Genomic DNA, 20469 nt, shown 5'->3' with positions numbered 1-20469 from the left:
TGGCAACAAATGCTTAAAAAGTCTGTGGGTTGATTTTCCAAGAAAGCAAAAGAAAGAAAGGAAGAAAAGAAAAAAAAAAAAAAGAGAGATATTTTCTACTCTTCAGCTTGTCTTGGGGAATAAGAATCCAAAGAAATGTACTCCAAAGCAACTCTACAAAATATAGAAAAAGAGATTGAATCTTTGGAGGCAAAGTGGTTCAGAAGTATCCCAGGAAGCTGTCCAGGGATTAGGAGTGACCCTGGGGGCTTAACTAGAAGACTTTCAAGTTTTTTTTCCAAATCAAGCAACTGAGGAGGAATATTTAACTGAACTGTTCTGAACTTCTTGGTTTGAAAAATTGGAATGTGATTATGAAAAGATCCTTTCTTAGGAGATTTTTTGTTTATTTTTTTGGCACTATTGCTTCTGTCAGGGCCAAAAAAACCAGGGGGAGAAAAATCTCCAAACTAAGTGAAAACTCTAGATTCTCATAAAAAAAATGTGTTGGGTTCATTCTACAAGCTCTAAAGGTTTGGCTTGGATAATGCTGGAGGTCATAAGTAATATTAGGTCAGAGTCTTAGTCTGTATCTGTCCTTGGGAATGCGCATAACAACAGTGAGGAAGTTCTGGGCAGTTTCTGAAGAATTCTGAGGATGGGGAGCAGCCAAACTTTTCCTCATGATGCCTTAGATATTCATTTAATATAGGATGGTTCAGATCTTTCATCTAAAAACTGCAAAGAAAAGGATTGGAAGTTCAGCAGTGTCTGTAAGGTCTTGGACAGCCTGGTTTCTTTTTAAAACATTGATATCTAAGGTATCATTATGAAAAGGATAGTAAGAAAAACCAATGAGCTAAAGTATATTTATTTTCATAGCATTTCTAAGATAGACTCTGTCAATATCCATTTAAAATTTTTTTTTAAAATATAAGCTATTTCATTTTTAAATGAGTCAACAATAGAATGAGATATGTTTGGGAAGGAGGGTGGAGAATACTATGACACAAGTTGTAGTATCTGGTATCAAGAATACTAACTAGAAATAGACAAATAAACTAGGCAGAATGTTCCACTGAACAATTACACAATGACTGTGCCTTCTGGTTCCTTGTACTCTCCCAAGTTAGGCATTCGAAAATGTAATAGGACTTCTTATCAGTTGCAGTCTCTCTGGTCTCATCTGTATTCTGGTCTTTGGTCACCTCCAATGTGCTTTTGCTCTATTTCTATTTCAATGTTTCTCAGTATTTCTGCCAAGTTGTAAAGCCCTGCCCATCCATGCTCTGTGAGATCAGCCTTCCTAACCTCAGCCAGGCACTTCACTGCCCCATACTTCTTCCATTTTGTTTTTACTAGCATTTACCCAGTTTCCTCAGTGGTCATTCCAGTCATTTGAGCTCCCTTTCTGACATTCATATTGTTTCTGTCACCTTTCCTTTATAAGATTACTCCTCTTATCACCTTCGCCTCCCAGGGGCCTGTGGCTTGGTGTTAAGGTACTCTTACCTCTTCACACCATCAGGTCCTCTCTCTACATTGACTTATCTCCCAGGGGTCTCAACCAACAATCCAGCAACCCTTCTATGACTCTGCAAATGAATTCTCTCTGTTAAACACTTTATATAAATAGTGCTATGATCTGAATGTCCTCTGCAAAACTCATGCTGAAATTTGATTGCCATTTTTGCAGTATGGAGGTGGGACCTCTAAGAGGTGACAGGTTCTGAGGGCTCTGCTTTCAAGAAATGAATTCAGGCTGTTAATGGGAGTGGATGAGTGATTGCAGGAGTAGATTCCTGACAAAATGGATGGGTTCCACCCAGTTTTTGTGTCTCAGCCATACTCTCCCCTCTGCCATTTGATAATGTAGCACAGAGGTCTCCTGCTGCTGGCACCAAGACAAATAGCTCAGTCATCCACCCCATTCCTCATTAACACACCTCCTTACTCCCTCTGATCTTGTTTTGGTTTCTTATACACTATGGATTTCTATTGGCCTTTTTGCTTTAGTCTTCAACCTCAAGGTCACATTTTCCCTACTGAGTATCTTTTAGGAACCCTCAACTTTGTTTTCTACCTCCCTTTTGATGTGTTTTGTGGCATAACTGATTCCACATCCTTCTTCTATCTGAATGCAGATAATCAAGAAAGGTCCAAAGTTCCTTTCTCTGATCATTCTATACTCTCTGCCTAACAAGCTGCTTCCAAATCTTCAAACTTTATGCTTCTAATTTTGTGTTTTTATGGCTTCAACCCTGTCCTTTTTCCCTGATCAAAATCCCCAGTGCCTAGTTAAATATATTGTTTACAACTCAAACCTAGAATTCAAACTCAATAGTGCCCCTAAATCAAGTTTATTATTTTTCTCTCCAAAAAACTCCTCCCAACTATATTATTTCTGATATGTCATTCACCACCCTTCTAGAAGCCTGAATCCTCATTTTACATCCAGCGAATATCCACTGTGTGTTTCATAAATGTTGGTCAACAGTTCCAGGCCCTGAGCATAAAAAGCAAGCAAGATGAATGAGGCGCTTGCCCTTGGGGAGCTTATGTTCTAGAGTGGGGAGTCAGGCAGCAAAATTATCAAATAGGATACATTTTGATAGAAGTGCTGTAAAGAGAGTAAAGAGTGAATGGTTATTATTCAGTCATAAAGAAGAATAAAAGTATGGCATTTGCAAGTAAATGGATGGAGTTGGAGAATATCATGCTAAGTGAAATAAGCCAATACCCCAAAAGCAAAGGCCGAACATTTTCTCTGATAAATGGATGATGATGCATAAATGGGGGGGGGGTAAGAGAAGAATGGAGGAAGGATGGTTTTGTGTAGAGGAAAATGAGAGGAGGGCAAGCATGGGGGGAAGGAAAGATGGTGGAGTGAGACAGTACCCTACGTACATGTGTGAGTACATGAATGGTGTGAATATACATTGTGCACAACCATAGAAATGAAAAGTCATACCCCATTTATGTACAGTGAATCAAAATGCAGTAAGTAAAATAAAAAAAAAAAAAAAAAAAAAAAGAGTGAATGGCTATTCTGAGGAATGGGGTTGGGCAGCAGGACAACATTAGACAACGAGGTCAAGGAGAACACTCTGAGAGGGACACATTGAGCTGAGACCGAATGACAAAAATGCCAAAATACAGAGGAAAGAGTTTTTTGAATAAAGGGATTAAGGAGTACAGGAGATCCAGATATGTATATGCCTATTTCCTTTATTTTCACTTCACCCCATTGCTCTAATTTCAAATGTCTTTCAAGTCATGCAGCGTGATTTTCATTTTGATTCCTCTTGAACCCATTTCCTCCTGGTTGAAGCGCTCAGTACTTCTTGCTCCCCATCTGTTCCCTGTTCCAGTGTAACCCTTGTCTCACTACAGAATTAACCTTTGGAAACTCTGCATCATACTCTCACTCCAAAACCTCTAGTGACTCCCACTATTCACTGAGCTAATATGAACTTGGAAGCCTGACATTCAAATCTTTTCATGATGTAACCTTAAAATATCTTTCCGTTCTTTCCTTGCATAGTCTGTGCACAATCTGCTGAAACTAGTGTGCAGAACACACCTTACACATTCCTGCCTCCAAGGTGGCCCATGTGTCCGTCCCTTCCCTTTGGTCTCTTATGCCCTCACATCCAAGATGGCCAGCCAGAGCCCTGCAAGCCCTACCTACCTCAGGGCACTTTCCCATGTAAGACCCCCTCAGAATTCTCTTCAGAATGAAGTTGATAAAAAATAAAATTTTGTATCAACTTTATTGCTTTCTACCAGCATTTTTCATGTTTTGTCCTGGATTGTGGTCATGTGCACATCTATTTTTGCTCTACACCCCTTACTATATTACAGATGTTTTAAGACAATGACCACATGTTACTTATCCTTGTTCTAGTGCATTGCCTCACACATAGTTGGCACTGAATAATATTTGTTGAACAAATGAATGAGTTTGTCAAATCTGAATTTGATTAACTAATATTTATTTCGTGATGTTTCCCTTTTATCATTGCTCTTGCTGGTTTCTCATGAGACCTTTGTGAAAAGGCAGAAAGCAGAGAGGAAATGCAGAGTCCTTGTTTTGAAACAGTCTAGTTAGTTTCAATCTGGTCAAATGATTAAGTTTATATTGAGAAACAATAAACATGACTGAGTAATCTGTAGAGTATGAGATAAATAATTCTTAGTGAGATACTAATTGATTGATTTTCTGCTCAGGATACATAAAACTTCTTTTTATTTTTTGGTACTGGGGCTTTAACTTAGAGGTATTTAACCACTGAGCCACAACCCCAGCCCTTTTTATCTTTTATTTTGAGGTAAGGTCTCACTTTGTTACTTAGGTCTTGCTAAATTGCTGAGGCTGGATTTGAACTTGTGATCTTCCTGTCTCACACTTCTGAGTTGCTGGGATTACAGGTGTACACCATAGTGCTCAGCAGTAAAACCTCTTAATGCTATTCAGTGCTTAAAAAAAAAAAAAAAAATACAAGATTGCAATCAAAAAGCCACAGACTCACCACGTTACTGCATGTTCTATATCGGATATTTCTTCCTTCACAGCTCCTAGTCATAAAAAGAAAAGAGAAATCTCATTACTACCTACAAAAGGATCAAAGTTTGAACTAGTTCATAAAAAATCAATTTCCTCTTAATAGTAGTGGAAGAGTCTTTTCTTCTAAGTAGATTCATAGAGATGTTGCCAATAAATACAAATGGAGCAGATCTAAGGAAGATGTATATATAAATCAATTTCTCTATAAGGGCTGAAATTAAGCAATCATCTTGCTTCAATATTTTTCAAAATAAGTACTTAGTATGAATTTAACCAAATAAATCTTAGGGAAAAGTTTTCTGAAAAATGTTTATATTACATTACTCCTGTTATCTTCATTATTTCTGGTAGAAAACTAAAGAAACATTTTGGTGAAAAACTTTAGAACTTGAATATGATAAAAAGTGAACGTGGTATTCAGCCTGTCTTCTAAGGTTATGAAAAGACATAATTGTTAAACAATTTTCTTTATTTCTAAAATACATCCTCATTGTAGTGGTTTTAGAATAGATTACCAAAATGAAAAAAAAAAAAAAAAAAGTTCCCTGTAATGGCCTCCTCTAAAGATAATCACTATGATTTTGACTTATTTATCTCTTTCCAGTGCAGATGAGATCTTATCAATTATACAATTTTGCAAATTGCTTTTTTCCCACTTACAATTTTTTGGAAGTATTTTCCACACTATATTGAGAGCTACATAATATTCCATCAAATGGTATAACATAATTTGTATAATCATTATTCTGTTAATTATCCTTTAATTAATTTCCACAGGGTTTGCTAAATGAGGGTGTAATAAACCACCCCTAAGCATATGTCTTTATCCAAGTTTCTGACTATGTATTTAAAATTGATAAATTTCTAGAAGGGGAATTACTGAACTAGAGGGAATGAATTTTTGCAAAGCTCTGGAAAACTATTGCCAAATTGCATTCCATAAAGGTTGTACCATTACATACTCCCACCGGCAATACATGGGAGTTTCCATTTTACTGAATTCTTGTGAACAAAAACAATCGATATTTGGTGAAACGTCCAATAATTACAATTCATGAACAGCAGTATTTTGCTCTTTTCAAACTAAGTCACACTTTACAAAGAAAAAGTAAAACTATACTGTGGAACTCTTAACGACCACGTGAATAGCTAATAGTTAAAGAAGTCCAGGTATAATTTTAAATTTGTTAAATGCGTTATTTTATTTAATATCAAAAATCTTGAGAGGGGGGATACTGTCATCACATACATTTTACAGATGAAAAAACTAAAGCTTAGAGAGGTTATGTATCTTGCCCAGATCACACAACTGTTAAGTTGCACAGCTGAGATTTGAAACTAGGCCATCTGGTCTCAGAGCTTACACTCATAATCACAATGCTTTAATGCCTCCTAATTTATTTTTTGTTCAGCAAACATCCATAGAACTGCTGTTATGTGCTGGGCAATAAGCTTACTTAGGGGAATACAAAGAATAATGAATATCACTTGGTCTCTGCTATTAAGAAAATCAATCACATAATTATAATTCAGTATAAAAATGCTATTACTAATTGTGTTAGGTCTTGAGAATGTTAACAAAAGGAAAGGTTATCTGAAAACACAATTACATGAAGGCCATCTTAGGTCTAAAGACTTTAATTAGGTTGATGGTATTAATTCCCATTAAAGTTGGAAATGAAAGGACGAGTAAGGCATTAAAATCACAGAAAAAAGAACTGACAGAAATGCACAGTTGTCAGTGCCCAGGACCAAGATGCCGTAGTCAAAGGCCAATGAACTTCGAGTCTTCCATGACCCATTGGAAAGGTCGTTATGTTGATAACAGATGGCTCATGGAAATCTAGCTGATGCCAACAGGGCTCAGCTCAAATGAGGAATGTTCCCCACCATGATGCCATGTGGACCAAGCTGCTAGCCAAGAATGATCTGATTTTCATTACTGCTGGCCATGTTGACAAGGATATGGTCCAGGTGATAGATAATGCTATTCCTTGCTGTGCTTAAACAAACTGGCACCTCAGTTTGAAACATTAATCTTATGGGTCAAGTCATTGTGAGTCCATCCCCAAAAGAAGGATCTATGCTTGGTGTTAATACTGAAAAAATATCAAGCTCCTGAGTCTTAACCTGAGAGTTAGGCTGGGGATGGTGGTAAATTGTTGAAATAATGAAGTTTACAACTGCAGGGCCTTTGATAGCTTGCCATTATAGACAATGGTATTGAAATCGCTAGTGCATATGTAACACTACGCAGTAGATAAGATTACTCACTTTGAAACAGACTCTCTTTCTGGACTCATGACTCTATACCTCAGATTCTATACCTCACTGTTTTCATCTGCAAAATGGGATAATATTACTTAGATCCTGAGATTATTATGAGGATAAGTCAATAACTGCAAGTCATTTTACACAGTGCCTAAGTCATAGTAAGCATTATGAAACCAGGTGACATATTAATTATTTACATAATAAATAAAAATATGATAGATATTAAATAGAGGCTAAATATATATATTTGTAAGAAAGGCAAAGCAGCAGGAAGAGATTTGGTATGTTTGCAAATTTTCAAATAGATCTGTGTCTTTGGAACTTAGAGTTTGTGTGGGGAATTGCAGTAGAGAGAAATACCTTTCAATTTTGAATTTCATAATAGGCAAAGAGGACCCACTCACTGAAGGTTTTAAAATAGGAAAATTTTAATTATGACTTCTTGATTTTAAAAAAATGAACTCATATTTATTACTGAAAATACTACTCTATTTTTTAATCCTTTAAAAAAAACTTCTTTTCCTAAAATCATATCTATGAAATGAATAATGGAATTAATTCTGAATAGAAGTTTGAAGACCAGGGCTATAGATTATGCATCTGTACTTGCATAAGCCATTTGGATCTCAGTGTCTTAACTTCCTCATTTCTCAAATGGATCTGGGAACATTTTTGCATGAAGTTGTGAACACCAACTGAGATAATATACAGGAGCTCTGTTCAAATGCCAAAGGATTATTATAGAGATGTCACTTACAAAATAGAACAAAAGAGAATAGAAAAATGCTTTTTCATTAATTTAAATGTGCTTTTTCCCCAGATATTTTAAATCTTAAATACCTACACGGATTTTACAAGCATCCTTGGGAACAGGAGACATAGCATAGAATGTAAAAGATCGACTTAAACACTTCTTACTTAGTAAAAACAAACAAAAAAAGAAAGCAAAGAAAAAAATGCTTGCTATATTTTCCAAAGAATATTTTATAATTGTCTAGCACCTAACACTGATTTGTAAATAATTTCTTTATATTTCTAAACTATCTTCCCTTTACTATATCATATTAATTTTTAATTGACAGCTTATTTAATTTAACTGAAATATAATATTAAATTGCTAGTGCTTACATTTGGCTAACACTCATTATTGAAAAACATTATCCAATTGTGAATACTAACAGAATATTAGCTTCTATTATATATTCAGCACTGGCTATTGGTCTCTAACCCAGTGTTATTACATTAACTCTAATTAAATCTAACTAAAATATTTCCAATAATTCTGAAAAAAATTAATAATCCTATTTAACAAATAAGAAAACTGAAGCTAAGGAAACCGAGGCTTAAAACTCCATAAACAGAAAACACCAGAGATTTTGAATCTGGTTTGGGCAACTTGAAAGTAGATAAAATAATAAGTGAAGGAGCAAGATATCCTGAAGATGAACTGGAGACTAGAAATCTGGGAAGATGATCAGGGAGGGACCTGGGGTATAACTGCATCTTATTGATACTATATCAATTTATCAGCTGCTTCTTAATTCTGGTAAATCCACCTCCAGTAAAGCAAACCTAAACATGCACTGGAATATCTCCAAGAGAAATACTCATCAGTAAGTTGCAATGTGGAAGAATTTCAGTGTAGAGAAGCTCATTTTAAAAATCAAATTTATTAAACTTGAATATAAATTTTATATAAGTAGCAAAGTGACTATTCCACTGCAAGGATTTTAGTTCCTGCCAACTGTGAGTTTCTTTATTCAAGATATTTATCTGGGCACAAAAGCCTTATCTGAGAATCAAGTAGTACGAAAGCTCTCTCTTTTTTAAGTTTGCTAATATAAAACAGCTGAGTGGGTTCCTGCATTTTAAACAAATTTTAAAAATTCACCTCTGGAGATAAAAACAAGCACCAGAAACTTTAATCCAAAATGGTTTCTGAGAAAAATAACAAAGCACTGATAACACAGGATTGAAGTTGATGCCCTCTCCCAGTGCAAACTACACAACAGACACAGGACAGTGTTTAGTGAGTCAAGTACTGTACCAGTTATGGACTGCCTCAAATGTGAAAGAGCACAACATAAATATCAAAATATATCCCAATCCAAATCTGTTGAGAAATTTCCTTGTTTATTTCAGTACTTCACTCTTAACCAGTCACAGATTAATTTGAACTTAATTTCTTCTCTCAAAGAATGATTATCTCCATCACGATCATTATTTGTGAATTATTCAGACTGTGACTCTACTAAAATGAGATTAATGTAGACTTGAGGTATATGTACTTTGTCTCTCATTAACAAATAACAAAACCATCTAGACTCTTTCAACTCCCAAAGTCTTCGTGCTATCTTGTTTTTGATTATCATAATTTAGAAACCTTAAGAGATGAATTGCCATAGAAAATTAAAACTTTTTTTTTCTAATTGCTTCAGCAATTTGTTGGTCTCTTCTTTCTTTTTTTTTCCCTGCTCATATAAGTCTTTATTAAGAGAAAGAGAGCTGTATTTGATTTCTCGTTTTTTTTCTTTCTTTCTTTCTTTCTTTTTTTTTTTTTTTTTTTTTATCTTAAAATTTTTCTCATTTCCTCTCTGAGCAAACAGATCCTTCTGGTGACATTATTGGACGGTTTCAAGAAAATTTCGTAACTGCATTTAAAACTTCAGAGTCCTTAAGCACAACTGAACTTGTTTTAGCCTCATGAAACTCAGGCTTTATCTCTGACTTTTCAAACCCAAGAAAGCTGCTGCAGAAGAGCAGATGACATTATTTTGCTGAACAGCACCTACCTTTCAATTGTGGCCATAGGCAAAGAATTTCCAAATAGGACAGTCCATCTGCTTACATATCTCTCTTCTTCCAGTCATCCAAAAGAAAACTATGAGCCCTTTTTAAGAGAACAAACCAAGCCAGAGAGACCATGGGACACTTAGACCGTGGGACCTGGATTAGACAGGACCAACAGATCACAACTACAGCAGGATCGACTTCACGGGATCCTGGGGCACCATTGTTCTTCATTTTGAATGGGCATTTTAGTATTCGCTGGAGTTACCCAGAGGGAGGCTATCCCTCCGGAGCCAGTCCAAACACTTATACATTTGGGCACTTTTTACAAAGACTTCAAGAGGAATTGCAAATTCTCCGAACACTTGAGAGGACCAAGAACAAGGGCAGCCCTGGTTTCTTTTCTTTTGTTGTTGATACATTATTGCAAGAGGTTCTTTCAGGAAACAACACCTGCTACCAGTCAATTTAGCTGCTACAAAGGAAGCCATGTGAACCTTTGGACCCCATATATAAAGTTATCCTCAGATGCTCACTGTCCTCATCTATGGCTCAAAATGGATGCTGGACACCTGGAGATCCAGCTGGAGTCTGTGTGACCGAGGGGTAGCTGAGGTCTTACCTGGAGTGAGGAGAAAGGGAGTTCAATGACATGCCATCCTTGGGGCTTCTACAAGTCCACCTTCTAATCTTTCCCTTGCTCTGGTTCACTCTCAGGCTTAAAAGGTCATTCCTATACTTATATTGTACCCCGTATATAACATAGTCAATAGTTAATTCTGATTTATCATGTCTTAAAACAAAACAAACCTTGTTCACATGGAAACATCATTTGGGGGAAGCTTGATCCTAACAACAGGAATACATTCTGCACTGTTTCTTCAAAAAATATCTACAGACAACTACATTTATACTGTATCTTTCTTATATAGCATGTTTCTAAATAACTGGAGATGTCCTAGTATGCGCCTCTAGTGAGTACTACTAATATTTAATAGATTTTAATTTGTTTTTAACACACATTAAATGAATGTATATTTACTTGAGACAATGACTTTGAGCCCGCCTCTCTCCACGCCACCATATACTTTCAGCCACTTACCTCAAATAATAGCAGTTTTACTTATAAAGTTCTCTATAACAAGTAATATACAATGTGGTAATATGTATCTATGAAAAACTTATCTTAAATAGTTAAAAAAGTATCTTTGAACTTCTTCGTAGGCACACTTAATTCTTTTTCTCATTTGAGTTTAAAGCTCCTTCATCAGACAAAGCCACTAACATTCTGGGAAAATAATGCATCTCCAAAATATACCCAATAGCAGAAAAGTAGCTTTAGAACAGGAGAGAGTTCCTTGGTGCTCTGGGACTTCCAAAGCACACAGAAAAAAATACCTCTTTCTATGCGATACATATATACAATGAACTATTACTCAGCCATAAAAAAGAATGAAATTATGGCATTTGCCAGTAAATGGATGGAACTGGAGACTATTATACTAAGTGAAATAAGTCAATCTCAAAAAAAAAAAAAAAAAAAAGGCTAAACATTTTCTCTGATATGTGGATGCTGACTCAATAGGGGCAGGGAGTGGAGGTTCACCAGATTGGATAAGGGAGAATGGGGGAAGGGAGAGGAGATGAGAATGGGAAAGACAGTAGAATGAATCAGACATAACTTTCCTATGTTCATATATTAATACATGACCAGTGTAACTCCACACCATGTACAACCACAAGAACGGGAAGTTATACTCCACATATGTATGATATATCAAAATATAGTCTACTGTCATGTGTAACTAAAAAGAACAAATAAAAAAAATTTTTTTAAATACCTTTCCCTTAAGCATTTGGTTGAAAGGTCCCTGAATCCCATGTAGAATCTCTGTTTATTTCTCACTGCTTCTATGGCATGTGATACATCACAAGGCTCAAACAGATTAGGGATAAGGGAGAGATTTATTTTTTTTTCTGAACAGATAGATACACATGCCAAACTATTATGACAACCTGATAAATGTAGCTTTTGCAAATGCTTTCTGCTGTAATAATACAACCAACAACAAGGAGGCGTGCTGCCAGGCTTCATCTGTCAGGAACTGGCTGGGAACAGACACAGCCAGGGGCCACACTGATCCTTCACAACCTGCCAGAGACTCCAATGTAGCCTAATGAGCCAACAGAAGAGTCAGCTTTAAAGTCAACTCAGGAATAGTGAAGGCCCAGATTGAAAAATAGTGCCATAAATTGTGGAGTAGACTTGAAAGTGCTTCTTCGGCACAGATAACATTTTTGTGACCTCAGTTTTATATTTCAACACTTCTGCTCTATAATAATCTCTTATTATAAAATGTACTGAATGCACTGCCAACTTGGAGACCCTGGCTTTTGTATAGAGAGTTACTAAAACCTAATGTGGAAACTAAATTTGATCTCAATGGAAATTATGTAGATTTGGGGAAAATATTCTAAGACAACATCCCCTGTAGTTGTTTGATCTCCTTTCAACCACAGGGAATTAAGAAAGGTTCTCTGGACTTTTCATAGTGTTTTTTTTTTTTTTTTTTTTTTTTCTTTAGTACTAGAGATTGAACTCAAGGCCTTGCACATGCAAGACAAATGCTCTACCACTGAGCGACATCTCTAGCTCTTTTTATTTTATTTTGAGATAGGGTCTCACTAAGTCATCCAGACTGACCTTCAACTTGCAATTCTCCTGCCTCCACTCCCGGAGTAGCTGGGATTATAAACGTGTATCACTACACCTGTCTTGGACTTTCACAGATTGTTGAGCAATAGTTAGGTGGTTTTAGAGCTATTAAATTAAATTTTAGATCATACAGGAATTTTATACAATGAATTTTGGGGTTTGTTCTGTGAGTTTCAAGCTGGTTTATTTGCTGTTATGAGTGTTTGGTATGTTCTAAATTACAACTAGAAAAATCATAGCCAATTTTTTTTTTCCAAACAAGTACGATTTTATGTATCTCTGCCTCTTCTTCAAAGGCTGACATGTTCTAACAAAGCATCAAGTATTCACAAATATGGGTTAGGGTTATGAAAATGGGGAGTATGTTCATGTCATCAAAAAAAGAAAGCATGACATCGTAAACCACTTCTAACGAGGCCAGAACCTGCTCTGAGAACACGGCTTTGACCATCCAATGAAACAATGTACAATAAGCTCCCACCGTGAGAAGGAGCCCCTGGGCGCTGCTTCCTGGTAAACGAGCTGTTGTGCAATGCTTTCTGATTTACAGGCCCTTAACACGTTTATTGAACATCCAGTCTAAACCAATATGAAGCAAGGCATTGTGAAAGATAAAAAAATGAGGACATCTCTTGACTCTTATCAAAGCTCTAATTTGTTTGGAGCCAATCCACATTAATCAGAGAACACAGAACACAGAACACAGCAAAAGCTGGTCAACAACGGATAGGTATGGTGTGGACACTGAATACAGAAGGGATTTGAAAGAGAGAGGTAGATGAGAAGGAAATAACTTTCAAAGGAGATTCTTAGGTAGGATGTTCTATACAGGTTGCAGGAGTTCCAAGAATGTGAATGGAAAAAAGAGAATTGGAGAATCAGCCCTCCCTCCCTCCCCCTGCTGCCCAAACGATTATACTATTATATATATAAAAGTTTATATATATAATAAATATTTAATATATAAAAATATACTATATTATATATATAGTTTATATATATATTTTTTTATACCTCCTATATGCTGTTCAGTAAATTCATCCAACATAGACTAAGTATGTGCAAGGTGGGAAGTACAGAGAAAAGCAAGATACCACCTGTCACCACAACACTGATAGTCCAGTGAGGACAGTGTCAGCACAGTCATGCAAAGATGACTCCAGGGGTGTGAACAAAAACCTTACAAAGGTAGCCCCCGTGAGCCTGAGGGTAGCTTTAATTAACATTGAGGAATTTAACTGGTGAACATGGGCAGGGAGGAGCATCGAGCCACAGTGCCTAGCAAGGAGCACTCTACCAGCGTTTCACAAGAACAGGAAGGGAGGGAAGGAACAAGGAAGTAATGGCTAAAGGAAGAGGGAAAGGATACAGCAGAAGGAAATGCTGTCAAGGTAATTTCAGGCCAGGAAGAACTTTCGGCCTCATATTTGTTCCAATTTTTGGACCCTGAAACCTGTTTAAAATCTTCCTATAATAAGCTAAAGAGGAAAAGCTTAAAATGAAACTAAATAGCTACCAAAGTGAAGAAATGCTTGGCTCTAAACACATCTTGCTAGGGATGTGTTTATTTTCATCTATTTATTCTAGTTGTGTTTGTCACTGAAATGCATTTGCTCCCTCTGAAAGATGGCTGGGGTGGGGGCCGGGTGATTGCTGCCTTTGGCTTGCGATCCACAAGCAGGAAGGACGTGCACTTTATAATACATACACACATGCCATAAGGTTTGCAAATGATCATATATTTGCTCAGTAGCCAAAAGAGGCAAAGAATGAGAATAAAAACAAATGTGTTTTTGCAATATCAAGTCCAACTTTTCCATCTTCCCCAGGAGGAAAATGTATATTATGAAACGCTAGGACTCTAACAACCTCACCCGATACAAACCTTGAGTTGGAAATGTATGAGTTATTTTGGCTAGAGACAAAAGTTCTCTCATCCTTCCATGTCACCCAGATGTCCATTGCAAAATGGGGTTCTGGAGAATCACAGCATTTTTCTTTAAAACCATTTATATTAAGAGCAACCTTTGCTCCTTTTCCTATCTAGCAGCAAAATGGGCTTCAATTGTTTATCTGAATAAGAAAGTGCCTCTTTTTCAGGGTCACACATTTCACTTTTAGGGTTGAAGAGCATTTTGGGTGTTCACTCAACAAATATTTATTAAATTCTTACTCTGTTCCAGGCACTGCCCACTGAACTTCATAGATGAGCAAATTAAAACCCAGAGAAATTAAAATCCAGTTCAATGTCACACAACTGGAAAGCAGTGGGGACAAGATTCAAAATAAAAGTGATAATCTACAAAGTAAGATAAAAATGTTCTCAGAAGCAATGAAACTCATTGTTAGTTCTGCTCCCCACAACATGACTCTCTCACCCGTATACGATTCTTCCCTGACCTGAAGCCCTATCCCCAGCCCAGAGATGGGGCCTACCTCTACAGCTATCTGAGGTTGGTAGCTATGTAGTTAATGGTTTTTGGTAATGATGGTGCATGAGTCTGATGTCTCCTAGTGTTCTACAGCTATTCCTCCCTCCACCAGGTAAAGGTTCATCCCCCCAGGCACACAATTCTGATATCCTTCTTTGTTGTTCTTAACATTCAGTGTCTGTCTCAGTCTCTGCCTATGATTTCCACCCCCACCTCTCTTCCTCTCTGATTAAAACTAAGAAAAACAATTATATCTTCTATTTCCTACAAATAAGGCCCTAACAAAGGAAATGACAGAATTTGGTAGCCTTAGGAAGGCTTTCTTTTTTTTTGGCTGTCAGAGGAGAGACGGTCCACTGGAATGGATGCTGAATGGAAGGTGGAAAGTTAAACTCAACTCTATGGATAGGAAGGTTTAGGATTTTGAGACATTCATTTGGTCAATCACTACCAACTTGGAAACCCTGGAAACTGGGATCATTTTTATAGGCTTAGTTGACAATGGAATGAAAGGAAATCTCAGGAAGTGCTTAGTGCATTTAATACATTGGGCAAGGCTGAGGGTGATTAACACTGGTCAACTATGTAACTGCTCAGAAAAGTTATTCCTGTGGCTCACAGTAGAACCTGATGCAGTCACCACTTTTTTATCTTGATGCTGGCACCCAGGCTGTCACTCCCACATAACAGACAGGATCATTTCATAGAAAGTTGAATGAAGAATTTTGACACACATAAGTCTCTTTATCAGAAAACTCCTTCTTTTCTTCATTATCCAATTCAAAATTCACAGGGAACTAGAGACAAACCTCATCTTTTCACAATGAACCCCATCAATAGAATAGCACTTCTAACCCTGGATACAAATTAAAATTCATTTAAAGAGTTTTTATAATATTTCTGATTGAGGAGTCTACTCCCACATTTATGTATATGCATGTTTTTCAATTATATTTAAATTTCCCAAGTGATCCTAAAGTGCAGCTAAGAATAAGAACTACTTCCTTAACAGAAAGAGGAATAAAATCACATGATCATGCCAATAGATATTTGGCAAAATTCAACACATTTCATGATTACAAAAACAAAAACAAAAAACAACTCTCAAAAAACTAGGAATAGAAGAAAATTTCCTTAAGAAAATAAAGACCATATGTGACAAGCCCACAGATAACATCTTACTCATTGTTTTTTCCTCTAAGATCAAGAATAACATAAGGACATCTATTCTTGTCACTTCTGTTCAACAGGGTAATAGAACTCCTAGTAGGACAGTGAGGCAAGAAAGAAAAAAGTAAAATTATCTCTTTTTTGAAGATGGTATGATATTATATTATAGAAATCTCTAAAAACAAAACAAAAATTCTATTAGAATAAAAACTTTGATCAAATTATAGGAAACAAAATTAACATAAAGTCATATGTGTTTCTATAGGTTAACAATGAACTTAACAGAAAGGTATTCAGGAGAACAGTTCCATATACAATAACATCAATAAAAAAAAATAAACTGAAATAATTAGGTGAAAGACTTTATACTGGAAATGACAAAACATTGATGAAAGAAATTAAAGATGAAACAAATAAGTGAAAAAGTATTCTCTTTGTAGAGTGAAAGACTTAATATTGTTAAAATGTCCACACTTGCCCAAATGATCTATGGATCCAATGCATTGCCTCTCAAAATCCCAATGGCAGTGTTTTTCAGAAATAGAAAAACTAATCCTAAAATCCATATGGAACCATGAAGTCCTCTGGACAGTCAAAGCAATCTTGAGGAGGAAGAACAAAGCTGGAGGCATCATATTTCCTGATTTCAAAATATCTGACAAACCTATTATAATTATAACACAATGGTATCAGCATAAAAACATCTATCTTTAGACTAGTGGAACAGAATAGAACATTCAGAAGTAAACATATACATTTTTTCAATTGATCTTTGACAAGGGTGCCAAGGGTACACAATGGGGAAAGAACAGTCTCTTTAATAAACGCTGTTGGTGAAACTGGACACTCACATGCAAAAGAATAAAATTTTCACTCTTATCTTTCACCACATACAAAAATCAATTCAAACCTATTAAAGACATGAACAAAAGACCTGAAACTGTAAAACACAGAAGAAAATCTCCATGACATTGGTTTTGACCATGATATCTCAGATATGACACTAAAAACCAAAGGCCGCAAGAACAAAAATAGGCAAGTGGTATTATATCAAACTACAAAGATCCTGCACCATAAAGAAAATAACAAAGGGAGTAAAAAGACAACCCATGGAATGGGAGAGAATGTTTGCAAACTATATACCTAACAAGGGGTTAATATCCAAAATATGTAAGGAACTCTTTAATCTCAGGAGCAGAAATACAACACAATTTAAATATAGATATGATTTCCGAATAGACATTTATTAAAAGAAGACATACAAATGGACAACAGGTATATGCAAAGATACTCAACATCACTGGTCATCAGGGAATTTGATTAAACCACTATGAGATATCACCTCATACCTGTTAGGATGGCTGTTATCAAAAAGAGAAAAGATCAGTGTTGGTGAGGATGTGGAAAAGAGGGAACCCTTGCACACTGTTGGTGGGAATGTAAAACAGTGCAGCCAATGTGGAGAACAGCATGGAGGTCCCTCAAAGTATTAAAGATAGAAATATTATATGATCTGGCAATCCTACATCTGGATTCTTATCCATAAGAATTGAAATTGGAATCTCAAAGATATATCTGAATAACATGAATTTCATGTTCTTGCAGCATTATCCACAAGAACTAAGATGTGGAGACAACCTAAAAATGTCCACTTATAGGTGAATGGATTAAGAAAATGTGGTAAATTCATACAACAGAATATTAGTCTGCTTTAAAAAAACAAGGAAATCCTGTTATATGCAACAATACAGAGGAAATTTAAGGGCATCATGTTATGAAATAACGCAGTCACAAAGCACAAATACTGCATGATTCCACTTATACAAGGAATCTAGAAAAGTCAAACTCATAGAAACAGACAGTAGGAAAAGGTTTCTGGGAAATGGGGAGTTGCTATTCAATGAATACAGTCTTAGATATGCAGTATGAATAAGTTCTAGACATCTGCTGTTACAATGTTGTCAGTATACTTAATAATACTTATAGATCTGTTGAGTATAGATCTCCTGTTAAATTCTTCATACGATTAAAAGAAAAAAAAAAAAGAGGAGGTATTATATCAAAGAGGCCAGCTCAGTCTAGGTCCAAATATGGAATATTTTCTCAATTCTGCAAAGGCACAGTTACTTTCACCAACCTTGGTTCTGTGGCATAAAGATAAGGTTCCTGATATTTTAACAGACATGTTCAATAGTTTACATTTTTCTTCTTCCCCTTGAAGTACAGATTAAAGAAATGCATATACTTTCAAAACTGCATATGTAATTTAAAGGCAAATTATCAAGCAAGCATTTGAGTGTTTGCTCTGTACTGAACACTGTAAATGCAAAAGAAGAGGAATTTTATGGCTTAATTAGAATAATAAGGATCCCCCTAATTGATGTAAAAGATGATGCTACCAGAATAGAAGTATATATAAGAATACCAATTAATAACCCCAATTCTACAGATATATTATTTGTAAATCTTGGGAAATTCGCTTATTTCTCAAAATATCTTGCAACTACAATCAGTAGAAACTCAGTGGCAAATTAATAATTTAGTAAATTTCAAACCATTCCACTCCTGTCCCTTGGCATTTATATTCTTAGTTATACCTACCAACTTTCCTAATACATAGTAGCAGTACAAGAAATATTTATTGAATGAATTAAAATTGAGAAGAAATAAAAACTTTAGAAGGGGTGTATTGAACAACCAAAAAAGGAATTTTTAAGTGCACAGAAAAAAATTAAGTTATAAATTCTCAATGGGGGAAGTAAAGGTTATGAACACCAAACACATTTCCAACTATATTTTATTCCCACAAATTGGTTTATCAGATAAACCAGACTACAAATTGTTCCTAAACGTCTGGTCATTGGCCTTAGTGCATTGTCCTTCTGAAAGTAGATCGGACCTTGGAACAATAACACCCTGCTAAGATATATGGCCTGGAATATTACCTGGTAATACATTTACACTAGGCTTTGACTCAAAAAGTAAAAGGAAGGCAACCTCAAACTCTTAAACAAAATGAGCACTCTCCTCTAACACAATGAAAAGACCCCCTCACATAAATGACATGAGTAGTCAGACTTATGCCAAACTTGTATATCTTTCTTTTAAACAAAAACTAAAGCATTTGCAAAAATAAAATAAAATAAAATAAAAAACTGATAATATACAACACTAGATGGAGAAAAACAGATAAATCTTGCTTTGGTGCTCACTTGAGCTGAAAAATTATAAATCTTTTAAAATAAAGCCTGTGAACCTTAATTTGCTGTTATGAGAGAGATGAGATGCCTTACAAAGAAGAAAAATATGTGCTTAAGAAGCCAAATCTCACCATTGACAATTTTCTTTTGGCATTTATTATTACATGACATAGAGATCAGTTGTTAACTTCTATATGACTAAGTATCAATATTTACATAGGAAAAAAATTTGTGTTCCAATTAAAAATCAGAGAAGTTAGCATACTTTCCCTCACACAATTATTATGAAATGAGGTTTTTAGGATGATCTTCCCCATTCCTGGGGAATAAGACTCCTTGCAGTTATTTATGTTATTTTTTCTGTGCTTATGTTGATACCACTCTGGCAGTTTCACCTCTTGGGAGTAATTCCATGATCTTACTGTTTTTAGGCACTCCCCACAGTGCAATGATCTCTTGTTCATCTGATAATTTTATTCATCTCAAATTTTCAGTTCAAAAATTATTAACTTTTCAAAAATGCTGTCATTCTTTGTAAGTGGACTATTTTTATTCCTATTTGGAAACATAAGCAGCCAAGTCCACTAATAAAATAGTCATATACTTAATCAATTAATTTATAGTATTAAGTTGCTCCTCCCTGGATTAATCAACTAGATTAATTTGGCAGTTGAGAAAGTAAAAAGACATTTAAAACTTTCTTAGCCATCAGTGCAAAGGTTAACACTGTACTTAAGAGCATCCAGCTATCAGACTCATTGCCACCTCAAATGAGCTGCAGTTGCCCTCTTGACCTCCGTCTTGGCATCCACCTACTACAGTGGTACAGACCATGTTACTCACAGTATGAAGTGCTTATGCATCTGGAACTCCTTATGGGTGTAAAGCTAAATTAACCAGCTAAAGACAAACCTAGAGTTCTCACAGATAGCTCTTTGACATCAAATTTAAACAAAAAGGTTAGACAAATGAGTTTTCTCTAAGTATTTTTTCAGAATAGTTAGTGGGAATGGTGAAGAACTAGAAAGAGAAGCAGTAGCTTGTCAAGATAGTTGGTCTATTATTTCATTTTCTCGGAATAAAATAAAGGACCATCATCAAGTGCAAGTAGGCATAGTCTCTTTTGTAATTAACATAAAACAAAAAGATGATTAGCAACAGCTGCATTATCCGAGTTACTGAATGAAACTGAATATATTCTTACAGAAATCAGTAAAGTTCATAGAAGGGGTTTATATAGTGTCTTATTTTGTTGCTTAAACCAGGGTTGCAAACAAAGGCAATTATCAATGCTCTCATGATAAGCACTGGGGAAATCACACATTGCCTACTTTTAAATGC

At 35.7% G+C, this 20469-nt stretch overlaps 1 protein-coding gene across 3 annotated transcripts in view; it reads right to left on the bottom strand.

Moving 5' to 3' along the window:
* Window positions 1-20469, bottom strand: part of ADAMTSL1 (ADAMTS like 1) — a 381058-nt gene that overhangs the window by 324886 nt on the left and 35703 nt on the right. For all 3 annotated transcript variants that reach the window (XM_079113153.1, XM_079113154.1, XM_079113152.1), the window contains exon 3: window positions 4512-4557. In XM_079113153.1, the coding sequence (XP_078969279.1) occupies window positions 4512-4557 (46 nt within the window). The remainder of the gene's footprint in view (window positions 1-4511; window positions 4558-20469) is intronic.

The sequence above is a fragment of the Sciurus vulgaris genome, assembly GCF_902686455.1.
Source record: "Sciurus vulgaris genome assembly, chromosome: 15".
Taxonomy (NCBI): Eukaryota; Metazoa; Chordata; class Mammalia; order Rodentia; family Sciuridae; genus Sciurus; species Sciurus vulgaris.
Note: the sequence above shows the minus strand (reverse complement) of the source record. Positions and strands in the feature narration are given on the sequence as shown.